Here is a 16,154-nt window from a genome sequence, read left to right on the forward strand (position 1 = left end):
CCGGAGTGCTAACCGGAAACAGCCGTTAACGCTAGCTCAAACATCCGACACAAAAATAACGTCTTCGGTTACTTTCGATCATTATTTTCTTCTTATTGAAGCTTACTTCTAGTATTTGTAAAACTTCAATAAGTTCAATGTTAGTTTTGTAAACATTTGATCTAACAAAAAAAATCTAAAATAAAATCAAAAACACTTTTAGGAGTAGCTTGCATACTTCTTGACGGACTATTGTGAAGTATTTATGCTGAATAAAATGTGTTCAATGAAAGAACAAGCCAAAACACAACAGATACAAACCTACAGTTTGTGTTTGTACACAAGCTTCATTATTTTAATATTATATTCTTTCTATCAAGAGTCAGTACACAGCTTCAGTTATTACACGTCAAGTTTATTTGTGTAGCACATTTCAACAAGGCATGAATGGAATGTACTTTGTCCTTAAAAATATTCACATCCAATAAAGGTATATTTTATCTTTCTAAAAGTCCAGTCTATCGCCAAAGGTGCAAACACATTGAGATTTGATATCACTTTGTTCGATCAGCATTCAGTGATGGAAAAATAACTGTTACTGTTCAACAACAGAAATGGCAGCTGATATTTTAACAAAGCCTGTGAGTAAAATGAGAATGGGCAACTTTGTGTGTTTTGTTTTTGGTATGCAAATGAAAAAAAGAGGAAAAAATGCGAAATGTAAATGTATTTTTATGTCAACATAAGAACAAGGGTGGGTGTTGAATCTTATTGACTTCCTGTTGTGGGTGGAGATTTACACAGGTGGATGCAACTGATAATAAAAGGTCAAATGTAACTGGAGGCTGTGTTGATTTCCCCCCTGTCACTTACAGCCTTTTAAAGATGGCAGCATGAGCAACCTGAACCTTCAGAGACGCATAAAGATAATTACAAAGTCTGCCTTCTACCACATGAAGAACATTTCTAATGTCCCTGCTAGAGGACATTAGAAATGCAAAACTAAACGTGTTTAGCTTTGCGTCTACCTAAAGAAAATCAATTGGATTTGATCCAGAACGCTGCTGCTGACGCTCTGACTAAAACCAGGAAGATAGAAAACATCTCCCCAGTTCTAAAGTCTCTACGTTGGCTCCCTGTAACTGCATCCCCAGAACCAAACATGGAGAAGCAGCATTCAGCTTCTATGCGCCGCAGATCTGCCAGGAAACTGCTGAAACACTTAGTTCCTTTAAATCAAGGCTAAAAAAATGTTTAGAAACATTGAATGTGAAGGGAATCCTCTTCATGAATCAATTAAAAAAACATTTACACAGTTTAAAAATGGAGCTGCCCAATCAAAGCAGACTAGAAGTTGACAGTTTTAGTAAATTTTAAAAGGAGACATAAAAACAGGATCATCGAGAGCTTCTGGTTTTCCTTTTTGGAGGCGGTGAAGATTCCTCTTCTTTCATCTGCCAATGTTTCTGAAAATCAAACGCATTTAGACACCACACTGTGAACATGTGTGTATTTTTGTTGCATTATTCAGGTTTACCAGCAGGTTGTCGTAATGATTTCTGCTGCAGCAGTGTGTGTCCTCTTCGTTGCTCTTCAGCATGTAGAAAACAGAGCAGAGGGAACAGTAATATCCCAGTTTACGAGCAGTAAACTCCTCGCCTGAAGAGGAGGAAAGACAAGAACATGAACAAGAAGAAGAGAGTTTCTAACCGGTAGGCAGATGTGTGTTTGTTTCTCACCAAAGGAGATGTCTGTGTTGAAAGGTGGCAGGATAAAATCAGCAGCGGTACAAGGAGACTTCCTTCGTTTTTTACAGGCTACTGAAGAAAAACAAACGGAAAAATGTTTAATTTTTACTTTAAAATTGATGATATTAAGAACAGGGCTTCTACAAGTTTCACAGACACAAATGTAAAACTTTTTTAAGACCATTAATAATTAAATTAAAGACCTGTATCACAACAGAAACATAAAAAAGAAAATCACATTTTATTTAGTAGTATTGTCAAGCTTTTTAGCAGAGAATACATGTGGCGTCGTATTGGTCGGCAACAGAAGTGAGCCATGAAAAACGCAAAAAAGCTAGCTAGCTAAAACATAGCCGCAGCCAGTTAGCGGTAGCCACAACCGCCTCGAGTTACAGACACCAATTATTATGTTTGCCGGTGACAGATATACTACATATACTAGATTCTTTTTAAGAACTGTGATTGACATATTTAAGGCCACCTTACATTTTTCTAATGAATCTAAGACATTTTAAGGCTTTGATTTTAGATACATGAAATTAAGACTTTTTAAGGATGTGCGGAACCCTGAAGATAATCTCCTTCAAGAAAACATTTTCTAAAAGGTCACTAAGACTGGTACATGCCAATTTATTGCTTTAAAACTACAGTATGTAACTTTTATAAAATTTTTTTTTACATATTTCTTGGAACAATCACTGCTAGATCGTATGGGACCACAGACAGATTATATTTGAAAAAAATTGAGCTTCTCTTCATCTTCCAAACCTTCTTCATCCTCCTCCTCCTCTTCCTCCAAGCGTCTGTCCAGGTTCTGTTTGTCTGGACCTTCAGCAGCTTCATCATCCGACTCCGTCTTGACGTCCCCCAATAGAGCAGAAGAAGAAGGATCCAGCGATGCGCCAGGAAGTGATTTGTCTTCTTCTCTGTTTTCTTCAGGGTTCTCAGGTTTTCCTCCAGCAGATTTTCTCACTGCAAATAAGATGAAGTATTGATCAATCTTTGTTTTCAGCGATGCGACATCACAGTGGAGCAGATTATGAGATCGGCTACCAGGAGTCTTTCTGGGTTTCTTCCTGGGTCGGCCTCTTTTTCTGCTTGATGTCACTTCCTGTTCCGTGTCCTCCATTTCCTCCAGATTACCTGCTGCTGCAGCGTTCACACTCTGATCTAAAACTGAACATAAAAACAAACCAATGATGGAAAACCAGAATAAAAAACTCAAAATGCATCTTTATTCCCTGGCCTTCAACATCATTAGAAAAAAAATGGCAGATGTCAGTACTTTTGGGAAACTGCTGCAGCTGAATTTAAGTATGGCTTGGTTTTTATTCATATTGTTATTTTTTGTTGTTTTCTGCCAATTTTATAATTGTCATTATATTTACCAAACTTAATTTTTTGCTTTATCATTTATCTACCAGTGACTATAAATGTTGTAAAGTATTTATGATTCGCGTAAGTGACTTGACTTGATTAAAAATAACATGGATCGAAATGGAATCAATTTGACCGTCATGAAATCAAATTATTTATATTACTTCGGATCATTTTTAACTAGATTTTCATTCAATCTAAATGTATTGAACTCATTAGTACTCATTAAGTTCAGTTCAGAATGAACTAAATTTAAAATAAAAGGACTGTTTGGTTAAATATTTTGACTTGATAAAAGTTAAATTTAATCTAAAAAACTTTCAGATCATAAAAACTCTTTCAGAGATGCATCAATGGACTTGTTCCTGTCTATTGACACAGAAACGTGATAGTTGATTTAAAACCAACCTAAAGGAATTGTCTCCTCTTCCAAACCTTCTCCGTCGGCCCTGCAGCGTCCTTCATCCTCCTCCTCTTCCTCCAAGCGTCCATCCAGGTTCTGTCTGTCAGGACATTCAGCCTCCATCTCAGGAAGTGATTTGGTTTCTTCTTCAGGGTTCTCAGGTTTTTCTCCAGCAGATTTTCTCACTGCAAACAAGATGAAATATTGATCAATCTTTATTTTTCAGCAATGTGACATCAAACTGGAGCAGACTGTGAGGTCGTCTACCAGGAGCCTTTCTGGGTTTCTTCCCGGATCGTCCTCTTTTTTTAGTGGATGCCACTTCCTGTTCTGTATCCTCCATTTCCTCCAGATCACCTGCTGCTGCAGAGAGAAAGTAACACTACATTAAAAAGCCCTGCCACAACATAATTTAAGACCTGTGATGAATTTATTTGCGACCAACTTGTAATTTTTTTTATTAAGTTAAGACATTTTAAGGCTTTAACTATAGATACATGAATTTAAGACTTTTAAAGACCTTTTTAAAGCCACCTTGAATGAAATTTTAGACATAAAAACCTATAAATATAGTTTTTAGGTTTTCTTAGGCAGTGGTAACTTACTGCATTTCAATCAAGCTTAGTAAAAAATATGAACCTGGTTTTATGCCTGGGATAAAAGGCAAAAAAGTTAGCTAGCTATCTAGCTAGCAAGGGTATATTAGCAGGTAGCTAGCGATAGCCTCAACTGCACAGCAAACATGTATGCGCATAATAGAAAATTTCTGCGGGAAAATAAAACATTAAATAGTCCTGCCATGAGATAATTTAAAACCTGTGATTAATTTATTTAAGACCAACATTTTTTAATTAATTACATTTTAAGGCCTTAACATTGGACACATAACTTTTTAAGAACTTTTTTTAAAGCCAACTGGAATACATTTTAAGACAGAAAAAAACCCTAAAACTGTAGCTTTCTGACAGATTCTGTTTGTCTGGACCTTCAGCAGTTTCATTGTGCGTCTCCGTCTTGACGTCCCCCAATAGAGCAGAAGAAGAAGGATCCAGCGATGCGCCAGGAAGTGATTTGGTTTCTTCTTCTCTGTTTTCTTCAGGGTTTTCACGTTTTCCTCCAGCAGATTTTCTCACTGCAAACAAGATGAAATATTGATCAATCTTTGTTTTTCAGCAATGTGACATCAAACTGGAGCAGATTGTGAGGTCGACTACCAGGAGCCTTTCTGGGTTTCTTCCCGGATCGTCCTCTTTTTTTAGTCGATGCCACTTCCTGTTCTGTATCCTCCATTTCCTCCAGATCACTTGCTGCTGCAGTGAGAAAGTAACACTACATTAAATAGCCCTGCCACAACATAATTTAAGACCTGTGATGAATTTATTTGCGACCAACTTGTGATTTTTTATTAAGTTAGGACATTTTAAGGCTTTAACTATAGATACATGGATTTAAGACTTTTAAAGACCTTTTTAAAGCCACCTTGAATGAAATTTTAGACATAAAAACCTATAAATATAGTTTTTAGATTTTTTAAGGCAGTGGTAACTTACTGCATTTCAGTCAAGCTTAGTAAAAAATATGAACCTGGTTTTATGCCTGGGATAAAAGGCAAAAAAGTTAGCTAGCTATCTAGCTAGCAAGGGTATATTAGCAGGTAGCAAACGGTAGCCTCAACTGCACAGCAAACATGTATGCGCATAACAGAAAATTTCTGCGGGAAAATAAAACATTAAATAGTCCTGCCATGAGATAATTTAAGACCTGTGATTAATTTATTTAAGACCAACATATTTTTTTCTTCATTACATTTTAAGGCCTTAACATTGGACACATACATTTTTAAGAACTTTTTTTAAAGCCACCTGGAATAAATTTTAAGACAGAAAAAAAAACTAAAACTGTAGTTTTCTGACAGGTTCTGTTTGTCTGGACCTTCAGCAGTTTCATTGTGCGTCTCCGTCTTGACGTCCCCCAATAGAGCAGAAGAAGAAGGATCCAGCGACGCACCAGGAAGTGATTTGGTTTCTTCTTCTCTGTTTTCTTCATGGTTCCCACGTTTTCCTCCAGCAGATTTTCTCACTGCAAACATCAAACATTGATCAGTCTTTGTTTTTCAGCAATGTGACATCAAACTGGAGCAGATTGTGAGGTTGGCTACCAGGAGTCTTTCTGGATTTCTTCCTGGGTCGGCCTCTTTTAATTATTGATGTCACTTCCTGTTCCGTCTGCTCAGTTTCCTCCAGCTCACCTGCTGCTACAGCGTTCACACTCTGATCTAAAACTGAACATAGAAAACACAACAATGATGAAAAAATTGGAATAAAACTAAACTGGAGTGAAATAAGAAAAAAAATTGACCACCTAATTATACTATTCTGAACTATATTTAACTATATTTTCTTTAAATATAAAGATAACGCCCTCTACTGGTTGCAGTAGGGACCGTGAGAAAATAACACTACATTAAGACAAGACTACATCAAATAGTCCTGCCAAAACATAATTTAAGACCTGTGATTAATTTATTTAAGACCAACATATTTTTTAATTCAACACATTTTAAGGCATTAACATGGACACATAAGTTTAAGACCTTTTAAAACCTTTTTTTAAAAGCCACCTGGAATAAAATTTAAGACAGAAAAAAAAACTAAAACTGTAGTTTTCTGACAGGTTCTGTTTGTCTGGACCTTCAGCAGTTTCATTATCCATCTCCGTCTTGACGTCCCCCAATAGAGCAGAATAAGAAGGATCCAGCGACGCACCAGGAAGTGATTTGTCTTCTTCTCTGTTTTCTTCAGGGTTCTCAGGTTTTCCTCTGGCAGATTTTCTCACTGAAAACAAGATCAAACATTGATCAGTCTTTGTTTTTCAGCGATGTGACATTCGAACAGGAGCAGACTGTAAGGTCGGCTACCAGGAGTCTTTCTGGGTTTCTTCCTGGGTCGGCCTCCTTTTCTTATTGATGTCACTTCCCGTTCCTTCTCCTCCATTTCCTCCAGCTCACCTGCTGCTGCAGCGTTCACACTCTGATCTAAAACTGAACATAAAAACACACCAATGATGAAAAACTGGAATAAAACTAAACTGGAGTGAAATAGAAAAAAAAGACCACCTAATTATATTATTCTGAACTATATTAATTATATTTTTGTTAAATCTAAAGATAATGAACTCTACTGGCTGCAGTAGGAACCATGAGAAAATAAGACTACATTAAATAGTCCTGCCAAAGCATAATTTAAGACCTGTGATTTATTTAAGACCAAGACATATTTTTAATAAATTCAATACATATCAAGGCCTTAATATTGGACACATCAATTTAAGACTTTAAAAGAGCTTTTTAAAACCACCTTGAGTGAAATTTAAGACAGACAAACAACTAGAACTATTGTTTTCTGACAGGCTGTTTGTCTGGACCTTCAGCAGCTTCAGCGTCCGTTTCCTTCTTGACGTCCCCCAACAGAGCAGAAGAAGAATCCAGCGACGCACCAGGAAGTGATTTGGTTTCTTCTTCTTCTCTGTTTTCTTCGGAGCTCTCATGTTTTACTCCAGCAGATTTTCTCACTGCAAATAAGATGAAGTATTGATCAATCTTTGTTTTCAGCGATGTGACATCACAGTGGAGCAGATTGTGAGGTCGGCTACCAGGAGTCTTTCTGGGTTTCTTCCTGGGTCGGCCTCTTTTTCTAGTTGATGTCACTTCCTGTTCCTTTTCCTCCAGATTACCTGAAGCTGCAGCGTTTACGCTCTGCTCTAAAACTGAACATAAAAGACACAACAATGATGAAAAATTAGAATAAAACTAAACTGGAGTGAAATAGAAAAAAACAACACCTAATTATATTATTCTGGACTATATTTAACTAGATTTTCATTAAATCTAATCGTAATGAACTCTACTGTTTGCATTAGGACAGATTTTAAAGAACAACATACTTAGAACCAAAATTAAGTCCAAAATGTACAAAAACTATAAAGATATAAAAAAAATGCCTTGGCTGTAAATATGTTTTATAGTTTTAGCTTAACTTCATTCAAATTCTGTTAAAAAAAATCCCCTAATCTTTCAATAACGCCTTTCTAATATTGAACAAAAAAGGTTTAGGTGGTTAAATGAAAAATAAGCAGAAAGGGACAATTTTTTAATCCGATTAATCATCAGAATAATCGATTACTAAAACAACCATTGGCTTCAGGAATGGTTTACCAGTTACCATAGTAACGTGTCCACTCCCAAACCGAAACATTTAAGGTCCTGAAACACCAACCTGGGCCGCTTCGATCTGAGCAGTCAGCAGATCTCAGAGTTTCTGCTCCGACTTCCTGCTGAAGAAAAACAGAGACGTTCATCATGTCCAGCAGCAAAGATTCAAACAAAACTAGGAGATATTCCGCTTTCCTATCTGTTTCATTTACAGATTAAAATGAACAAGTCACAATTTGACATAAACAAAAAACAGTGGGAATGAAAAAGAGTAGTTAGAAGAAAAAAAAGTCTTATATAATCTAATTCTTGTCTCAAAACTAAATTTACTTAAGCAACTAAACATTAATCAACTGTCAATTTAGACCCTTAAAAACAAAACAGGCCATAAATACATAAAAATAATAATAATACAGAAAAAACATAACATCTTTGTAGAGATACAGCACTCTATTGAATCAATACACTTCATTATACCTTCATAGATAATTATGTTTTATTGTTTTCTTAAAAATAAAAATGGATCTGCTCTGTAATATACTGTTATGTATTTTAAACATATCTTGCAAAATATGATAGTAAACCAAGTTATGAAATTGTATTAATTTTAAGTTGAAGATGTTGGATCTCTGTGGCATTTTCTGCTTATAATTCTGAGCAGAAATCAGAATTCATTTCCGATTTCTGATTGACTTAATTTCTGCTCATTTATTTTTTAAATAAGTAAAAATGTAAAAATTAAAAAAAAAATTGAGTAGAAACTTCTCATTTCTCCTTAGAATTAAAAGCAGAAATTTGTAAAAAAAAAAAAAAAAAAACCCCAAACAAACAAAAAAAAACTTTATATATATATAGTTTAAAAAAAAATACAAAATCTACCTCTATAAATTCTATTTTCTAAAATAAAAATAGAATTTGTAAACACTTTACCAGCGTTCCCCCAAACCTCTACAGAGTAGATATAAGATAATAGAGATAAGAATATTATCTCTATTTTCTGCATTATTTTTCCCTTTGCCGTTACGACTGCACAGGATTGAATTCAATGAGAAAGTGTGTCCAAACTTTTGGTCTGTACTGTATAACAAAAATAGCTTTAACAATAAAACATGTATAGCAGTAATTTTAAGTAATAAAACCTCGTGATTTGGCGGGGAACTGGCTGTGCTTTTAGTCTGAGGCGCCTCTGATGATCCGGGTGTTGAGGTTAACTTGTTGAACTCGTCCAGGAAAACCGGAGTCAGAGTTTTCACAAGGCTCTCTACATCTATCTGCTTTGACAAAGACTGGACAGCTAGAAAGACAGACAAAAATACACTTTAATGTAGCAGAGTTAAAGAATTACAAAGAATTTAGTGCAAAAGGGGAAAACAATGGCAAAATACGGAGAAAATATATCTTGTTTTTAGTCTGGATTCTTCTGCTTAAAACTGAAGTACGTAACATTTTAAAAAATTATTATTTATTTATTTTTTTTTTTACATATTTGCTAAAACTGTTACTATGTCGTGACAGTATAATATGAGACAGTACACCCCTCAGGCATACTCCCCTCAGTCAGAAACAACCAATCAGAGCCAGGGGGAGGGTGTTAGCGCTGTCAATCACTCTGCTCACACTCATGGCAGAGTCTGCCATGAGTGCTAAGGCTAGTTAGCATGACCACTGATGACGATGGATAAAAAGTTTTCCTGGAACTTGAAGTTGTTTCTCCACAATTAGCAGCACGTACATAAGTTTCACTGACAGCTAACATGCTCGTCCTGGCTCTGATTGGTTGTTTTTGACTGGGAGAGGAGAGTTTTTTCAGAAATATAGTAGCACTATGAGGAGGTGGAGGAATTTTCACGGATTATCTGTCTCATATTATTCTGTCGCAAAATGGTGACAATTTTAAAAAATACGTTTTAAAAAAACGTATTTTTTAAAAAGCTACATATCACAGCTTCAACAGAGTAGTAATTTAATCTTCAGGAAGCTCAATTAAAGCTAATCCAATTCCCATTATGTGTCTAACCTGATGACTGAAGAAGTTTCTTCACCAGTGTCTCTGCACTGTTCTCATCCTGAGGAACCGATGTCTCTCCGGACGTTTGTTTCTCGCCGCTTCTGCTTGGTGACGGCGGATTCTTGCTGCTGATTTTGGGTGAAAGCTGTCTCTCAGAAGGCATTCCTGGCGAGGGCAGACAGGAGGTGGACTTCTCGTACCGTGGAGAACGAGATCGAGACCTAAACAGAATGAAAAGTCAGGGATGATGACAAAGATCTCAACTGTTGAGTCCAATGTAAAGTAATAGTTCCCCCAACAGACCTGTGGGTTTTTCTATAACTGTAGGAAGACCTGGATGGGCTTCTGCACCTGTCTCTTCTGTCCTCACAGCTAGAACTGTCTGAGGTGGAAGTTGATCTACTCCTGGATTTACGGCGCTGATGATACGGGCTGTGAGAGCGAGAACTGGAGCCTCTTCTGTGACGCCGGCCATGACTTCTGGAGCGAGAACGGGAAGCGTTTCTCCGGCAGCGTGAGCGAGAACTGGAGCCTCTTCTGTGACGCCGGCCATGACTTCTGGAGCGGGAACGGGAAACGTTTCTCCGGCAGGGTGAGCGAGAACTGGAGCCTCTTCTGTGACGCCGGCCATGACTTCTGGAGCGGGAACGGGAAACGTTTCTCCGGCAGGGTGAGCGAGAACTGGAGCCTCTTCTGTGACGCCGGCCATGACTTCTGGAGTGGGAGCGGAAAGAGTTTCTCCGGCAGGGTGATCGAGAACTGGAGCCTCTTCTGTGTGTGCGGCCATGACTTCTGGAGCGGGAGTGGAAAGAGTTTCTCCGGCAGGGTGATCGAGAACTGGAGCCTCTTCTGTGTGTGCGGCCATGACTTCTGGAGTGGGAGCGGAAAGAGTTTCTCCGGCAGGGTGATCGAGAACTGGAGCCTCTTCTGTGTGTGCGGCCATGACTTCTGGAGTGGGAGCGGAAAGAGTTTCTCCGGCAGGGTGATCGAGAACTGGAGCCTCTTCTGTGACGGCGTTCTTGACTTCTGGAGCGGGAAGCGTTTCTGTGGCGAGAATCACTCTTGTGTTTTCCCGTCTCCTGACACCGCCTCCATGTTGAGTCTATTCTATTTAAACATGTGGAAAAGCAAAAACACATTTGGATACATAGGATAAAGTGGGTCGCATTTGTCTGAAGACAGACTTTTACCTGGGGAATTGTTGTTCACAAAACAAGTCTGGGTATCTACGAAGAAAAAAAGAACATACACATACAGCTGAAACCAGATGTTTGAAGTTTTACATTTGCAATTTTTTGTGGAGATGCAGCAATTTGAAAATTTGTGCAGATAACCCAAGATTAAGGAAATCAGGGCTGCAATCAATATGTGCAGCCCTGATTCACTTATCAGCAACTCTAAGATGGGTTTCCAAATTAAAACAGAGACAATATTTAAATAGAGCTAACATGCTTCCTTGAACAGGTTAGAATAGGTCTAGTGGCTATAAAAAATATTTATAGCCACTACATGTAATTTTTTTTTCACAAAATCATACTTAGAAAATTAGAATTTGGTTTATTATGAGCTTTCAGAATGAGTTGTTTTAGAGCTTCTTGTCACTTTAAATCCAAGTAAGCAGCTGGTGGCCACATTTACAATCACACATGAAAATAGTTCCAAACAGATGCGCAATTATACAACCATACATCTTTGAAAAGCACAAGTGGAGCCTCCTGCACAACCAACTAGAATGCAGCAAGTGGTTTCTTGATGGTAAGTCAACAACAAAACACTTCTCTTTACCAGCATTCATTGTAAAGCGGTAGAACTAGCTACGACAACAGCAGAAGAACAGCAAGCTGTGACTCTGCTACATACAGCGGCATGTGAGGGTATAGTAGACAAGAAAAAAAGAGGAGTGCACTTCCACCAATAAACTCAGAAATTCTTAGATTAAACTCTGAACATTTTTAGACAACTCTACTTGGTTTGGAACTCTGGAACTCTACTTGGGTTGCTAGGCAACGGACAGAATTCCTTTGGGGTTGCTAGGTAACGGGCTGGCTTCCCTTGGTTGCTAGGTGAGGGGTAGTGCCTGCTTATTTTGTGACTATAAAACATTAACTTACTGCCAAAACAAAAAAGCCTTGTGTGTTTTTAAGCACTTGGGTTGTTTTTAGAAGCAGTAGAATCCCAAATGGAAGAACAAAAACATGCAAAATGTGAAATATATATGCATATTTCAAGACTTACATAAGACTAAAATTGTGGCTAATTGACTGGTCAACCATCGTGCACCCCTAATTAGAAGGTATTTATGATTGGATTGAATTGACATTTTTTGTAAAGTAAGTTGAGATAATATATTTTGTGAATTAGTGCTATAGAACTAAACTGAACTGGGAATAATAGAAAGAAAAAAGACAGGGAACCTGGTGTGATATACTAAAATAAATACATGCTATGGAAATCACTACAACTGTAATAAAAAGTTTGCTATAATATTTTAGGGTCTGTACAAATAATTATTACTTTTCAGTACCTAGATGTACCACATTTAATTTGAATGTATTATGAAATATGTTACAGAGTTTTTACTAAACGTTATATTGTGGGAATTTTATATCTGACTGGTGAACCATTAATTGCAACTCCACTTTTAGTTCCATATTCATCAACATGAACCTATTCTTACTAAAATGTCTATATTTCTAAAAACAATAAGTGAAAATTAGTAAAATCTTAAAAAGAAAGAATAAACAAAGGCTGACTTTGTGCAAAAACCTTACAGGGTTTTGCACTTCTCACGATGTTCAGTGGTCTTCATGTGGGAACACCAAGCCTGTTAAAATAAAAAAACATTTAAATGACATTTTATCAGTTTGTATTTTCAACATGAACCTATTGAAATACGATAAACCAGACGTAGAAGTTTTTAGCAAGATACATGAGCTTGTTTTAAGCCAATAATTCATTAATATTTGTGAAAAAGTATTAGTTCCATTGGCAGATTATTTCACTTTATGGGAATGTTGTTGTAAGTGAAATAATCTGCCAATTAAATACACTTTTTAAAATTAACATTAATTATTGACTTAAAACAAGCTGCTATATCTTGCTAAAAAGTTCCTTGTGAATTAATTTAGTCTTAATTCAAGTGTAATAAGATATTTGTACTAGAAATTGGTCAAAAATACTTGATAAGGTTTTGTGTTTTTGCAGTGTAGAGCACTCACATGTACGTTACGACTTTCCTTGTTGCATATCGAACAGTAATGTGGGAAGGATTCTGGTGAGATACCTTTACAATCTCTAATTATGGCGTGTGAAGGCTCATTTTTACAAGATGACCCCTTAAATTTAGTCTGGATCACTGGCTTATCCCGTCCTTGCTGTCCGCGCTTCAGCTCAGCCTTATTCTGCCCAGCAACCGTTGTTTCTTTTATCCGAGTTCTACTTTCCTTGTTGTTGGAACTCTTCTGTTCTGCTTTACCAGGATTGGAGGATTTAGATGTGGACTCTGGTTGCTTTGGAGGAAGAGGTTTGCAGGGTTTAGGCTCACCAGGTTTCTGTTTGGCTGAAATTACAGCGTGTGAAGGCTCATTTTTAGAAGATGACCCTTTAAATTTAGTCTGGATCACTGGCTTATCCTGTCCTTGTTGTCCACGTTTCAGCTCAGTCTGAACCTCAGGGATCTTCTTCTCTGGATGTTTCTTATACTGCCCAGCAACCGTTGTTTCTTTTATCTGAGTTTTGCTTTCCTTGCTGTTGGAACTCTTCTGTTCTGCTTTATCAGGTTTGGAGGATTTAGATGTGGACTCTGGTTGCTTTGGAGGAAGAGGTTTGCAGGGTTTAGGCTCGTCAGGTTTCTGTTTGGATGAAACTATGGCGCATGAAGAATCATTTTTAAAAGATGACTCCTTAAATTTAGTCTGCATCACTGACTTATCCTGTCCTTGCTGTCCACACTTCAGCTCAGTCTGAACCTCCGGGTTCTTCTTCTCTGGACTTTTCTTATTCTGTCCAGCAACCGTTGTTTCTTTTATTCGAGTTTTGCTTTCCTTCCTGTTGGAACTCTTCTGTTCTGCTTTACTAGGTTTGGATGTGGAATCTGGTTGCTTTGGAGAAAGAGGTTTGTAGAGTTTAGTCTCATCAGGTTTATGTTTGGGTGAAACCATTTTATTTTGCTCACTAATCTCAGACTCTCTGCTTTTGCCCTTTAACACACATCTTTGCAGCCGGTCCTCACTGGGTTTGTGAGTTTCCACCAGTGACTTACCTCTACTGTTATCTGTGCTATCTTTTTCAGTCTCCTTTTTAGCAACGCTACTTCCAAAATCACCGCAATCAATAACTTTATTTGACTTTATGGGAGTTTTATGCAAGTCACTCTTTAGACCAATAGTGGGCTGCGATTCAGAGGATTTCTCTGCAGCTCTTTCCTTCTTCTTAATGGAAATCTGCATCAGGATGTATTTCAGGTTTTCAGGGGTGATCTGATCCTCAGAGTAAGCATTGAGCTCTCCCAAGTCGTCCTTGTCGAGTCCAAACCTGCTGAGGATCTCGGTAGCTGATTCTGTTGTGTACTTGGGTTGATCCGATCTGCCTGGTTCTGGAGATTTAGCAGCACCTGAACCTGGAGGATGTTTCCTGTTGTCTACACCTTCACCAGAAACACTTCTGCTTCTGTCTGTGCAGCCAGAAGATGGGTTATTGTGATCTTTTTCGGTCTGTTTGCATATTGAAAGCCAGGCCAAGGATGTAGTGTCCCTGTGAGTATCATTGTAGCCACGTCCCTGTGGAATTGAAGACATTGTTCCAGCTGTGTTTGAGGAAGATGACTCTCAGTGGAGGTGAAGATTAGTGACCTAAAAGATGACGCAGAACATATTTAGGCAGTACCTCAGAGGAATATTTAGTAGTAAACATGAAGCTCATTCAAACTTGTAGCAGCCATTCTATTTTAATGTCTATTTGTATCGAATGAAAGTTACATTCTCGATCAAAAAAATATATATTTCACTTACTTTCAACAACCGAAGCCAGTCGTACTGAGTCGCTGGCTTCATTTAGTCACATTTAGCCAGTAAACGTTTTTTAAAAAATTACAATTTAAGAGGCTATTCTCCGGTTTCCACTTCCGTCAAGCTAGCTAGCAAACGCGACCGTTGGTCACAAGAGAGACGTCATGACGCAACGTTCCAAACAGTGTGCGTGACCGGAAAATAAGCTCGCGCGGAATCCTGAGAGAATCCCGTTATTTTCTTGAACGAACCTGGTACTGTACTTCTTTGATTCATTCTAACGACGAGACACCGCCACCTGCTGTCGTGAGGATAGATTATACCACCAAAAAAAGCTTGTTTATTCATATTAACGCAGTGTTTTAACACTTTTTATTTATTTATTCAAACTCAGTCAATAATCAATACTTTATTGATTGCAAAGGAAAATGTAATCTCAAAGCGGAAAAAGTTTAAAACAAAACAAATGGTGGCGGAGCACTTATCAACGAAGCTATTTTGGTGGTGTCAAAAAAGACAATAGCAAGTTATAAGTTAAAATTAGTTTGCACTTCTTCCCTCATTGGAAAATCTTACCCAAGGTAGAGCACAAACACTTCAAATATTTTATTGTTATAGAAAAACTGTGGCTATAGTTGAGAATTGATAAATAAAAACAGCCAAATTACATTTTTCCCATGGCCAAAAAGACCTTATTTCTGTTACGTAACTTTTAAACATCTGAATCAGCATTATTGGCCAAGTTTGGGCATTAAAACAAGGAAATTGACTCGTTCCACTTTGCTCTCATTGTTCAGACATTTTTGCCCCATCCTACCTCTCTGAGCTGCTCCACCCTTATGAACCCTCTTACCTGCTCCAGTCAGCTGGTGCTTAATGCCACTTGATGCATGTTTGGCACATACAGAGGACCCCATGGTGAGCTGTTTGTCGACATCTAGGAGTCTGAGTTACGCCCAAGTATTACATAAACAGACTTAAAGTTGCAGTATGTAACTTTTACTTAAAAAAATTCTTTGTTAATACTATCAACATGTTTTGACGGCATGGTACAGATAATCTGAACAGAATCAATCTCCTCCACTTCCTCCTTGAGCTATATTTGCAGTCTGCAAAAATCTAACAATCCTGGTCAAAAACAACCAATCAGAGCAAGAAGGAGCGTCTTATCGCTGTCAATTAACTTTGAGTACGTGCTGCTAAACGTTCTAATGACTGAGAAACAACTTACCATTACAGAAAATCCCTTTATCCACCATCATGGGTGGCCATGCTACCTAGTCTTAGCATTGTGGCAGGCTGTAGCGTAGCAGAGAGGAGGAGGTTGTGAGCAGCATGTATACAAGGGTGACTGGCAGAACTAAGACTCTCTTCCTGGCTCTGATTGGTTGTTTCTGACCGAGAGCAGCAAATGTTTTCAGAT

The 16,154-nt window shown here is 37.8% G+C and overlaps 1 protein-coding gene across 11 annotated transcripts; it reads right to left on the reverse strand.

Moving 5' to 3' along the window:
* Positions 1-373: 373 nt before the first annotated feature.
* Positions 374-16,044, reverse strand: LOC102223231 (serine/arginine repetitive matrix protein 2-like). Of its 11 annotated transcripts, XM_023345655.1 has the most exons (24): positions 14,735-14,913; positions 12,944-14,575; positions 12,497-12,549; positions 10,916-10,951; positions 10,726-10,832; positions 10,029-10,647; positions 9,735-9,946; positions 8,857-9,011; positions 7,782-7,839; positions 7,159-7,272; positions 6,931-7,077; positions 6,425-6,547; positions 6,198-6,341; positions 5,666-5,788; positions 5,440-5,586; positions 4,722-4,817; positions 4,493-4,639; positions 3,775-3,870; positions 3,513-3,692; positions 2,781-2,903; positions 2,496-2,699; positions 1,719-1,799; positions 1,517-1,638; positions 374-1,445 (listed from the first exon to the last, which is right to left on the reverse strand). In XM_023345655.1, exons 2-24 carry the CDS (start codon positions 14,519-14,521, stop codon positions 1,377-1,379), a joined length of 4,734 nt encoding a protein of 1,577 aa, XP_023201423.1. In that variant the 5' UTR covers positions 14,522-14,575; positions 14,735-14,913; the 3' UTR covers positions 374-1,376. The 11 variants fall into 11 exon arrangements, with proteins under 11 accessions (XP_023201423.1, XP_023201418.1, XP_023201421.1 ...); XM_023345650.1 differs by lacking the exon at positions 14,735-14,913 and adding an exon at positions 15,963-16,044 and having other exon boundaries at positions 10,029-10,832; XM_023345653.1 differs by having other exon boundaries at positions 4,722-4,814; positions 10,029-10,832.
* Between the last annotated feature and the right edge of the window lie 110 nt (positions 16,045-16,154).

The sequence above is a fragment of the Xiphophorus maculatus genome, chromosome 14 (assembly GCF_002775205.1).
Source record: "Xiphophorus maculatus strain JP 163 A chromosome 14, X_maculatus-5.0-male, whole genome shotgun sequence".
NCBI classification, from domain to species: domain Eukaryota; kingdom Metazoa; phylum Chordata; class Actinopteri; order Cyprinodontiformes; family Poeciliidae; genus Xiphophorus; species Xiphophorus maculatus.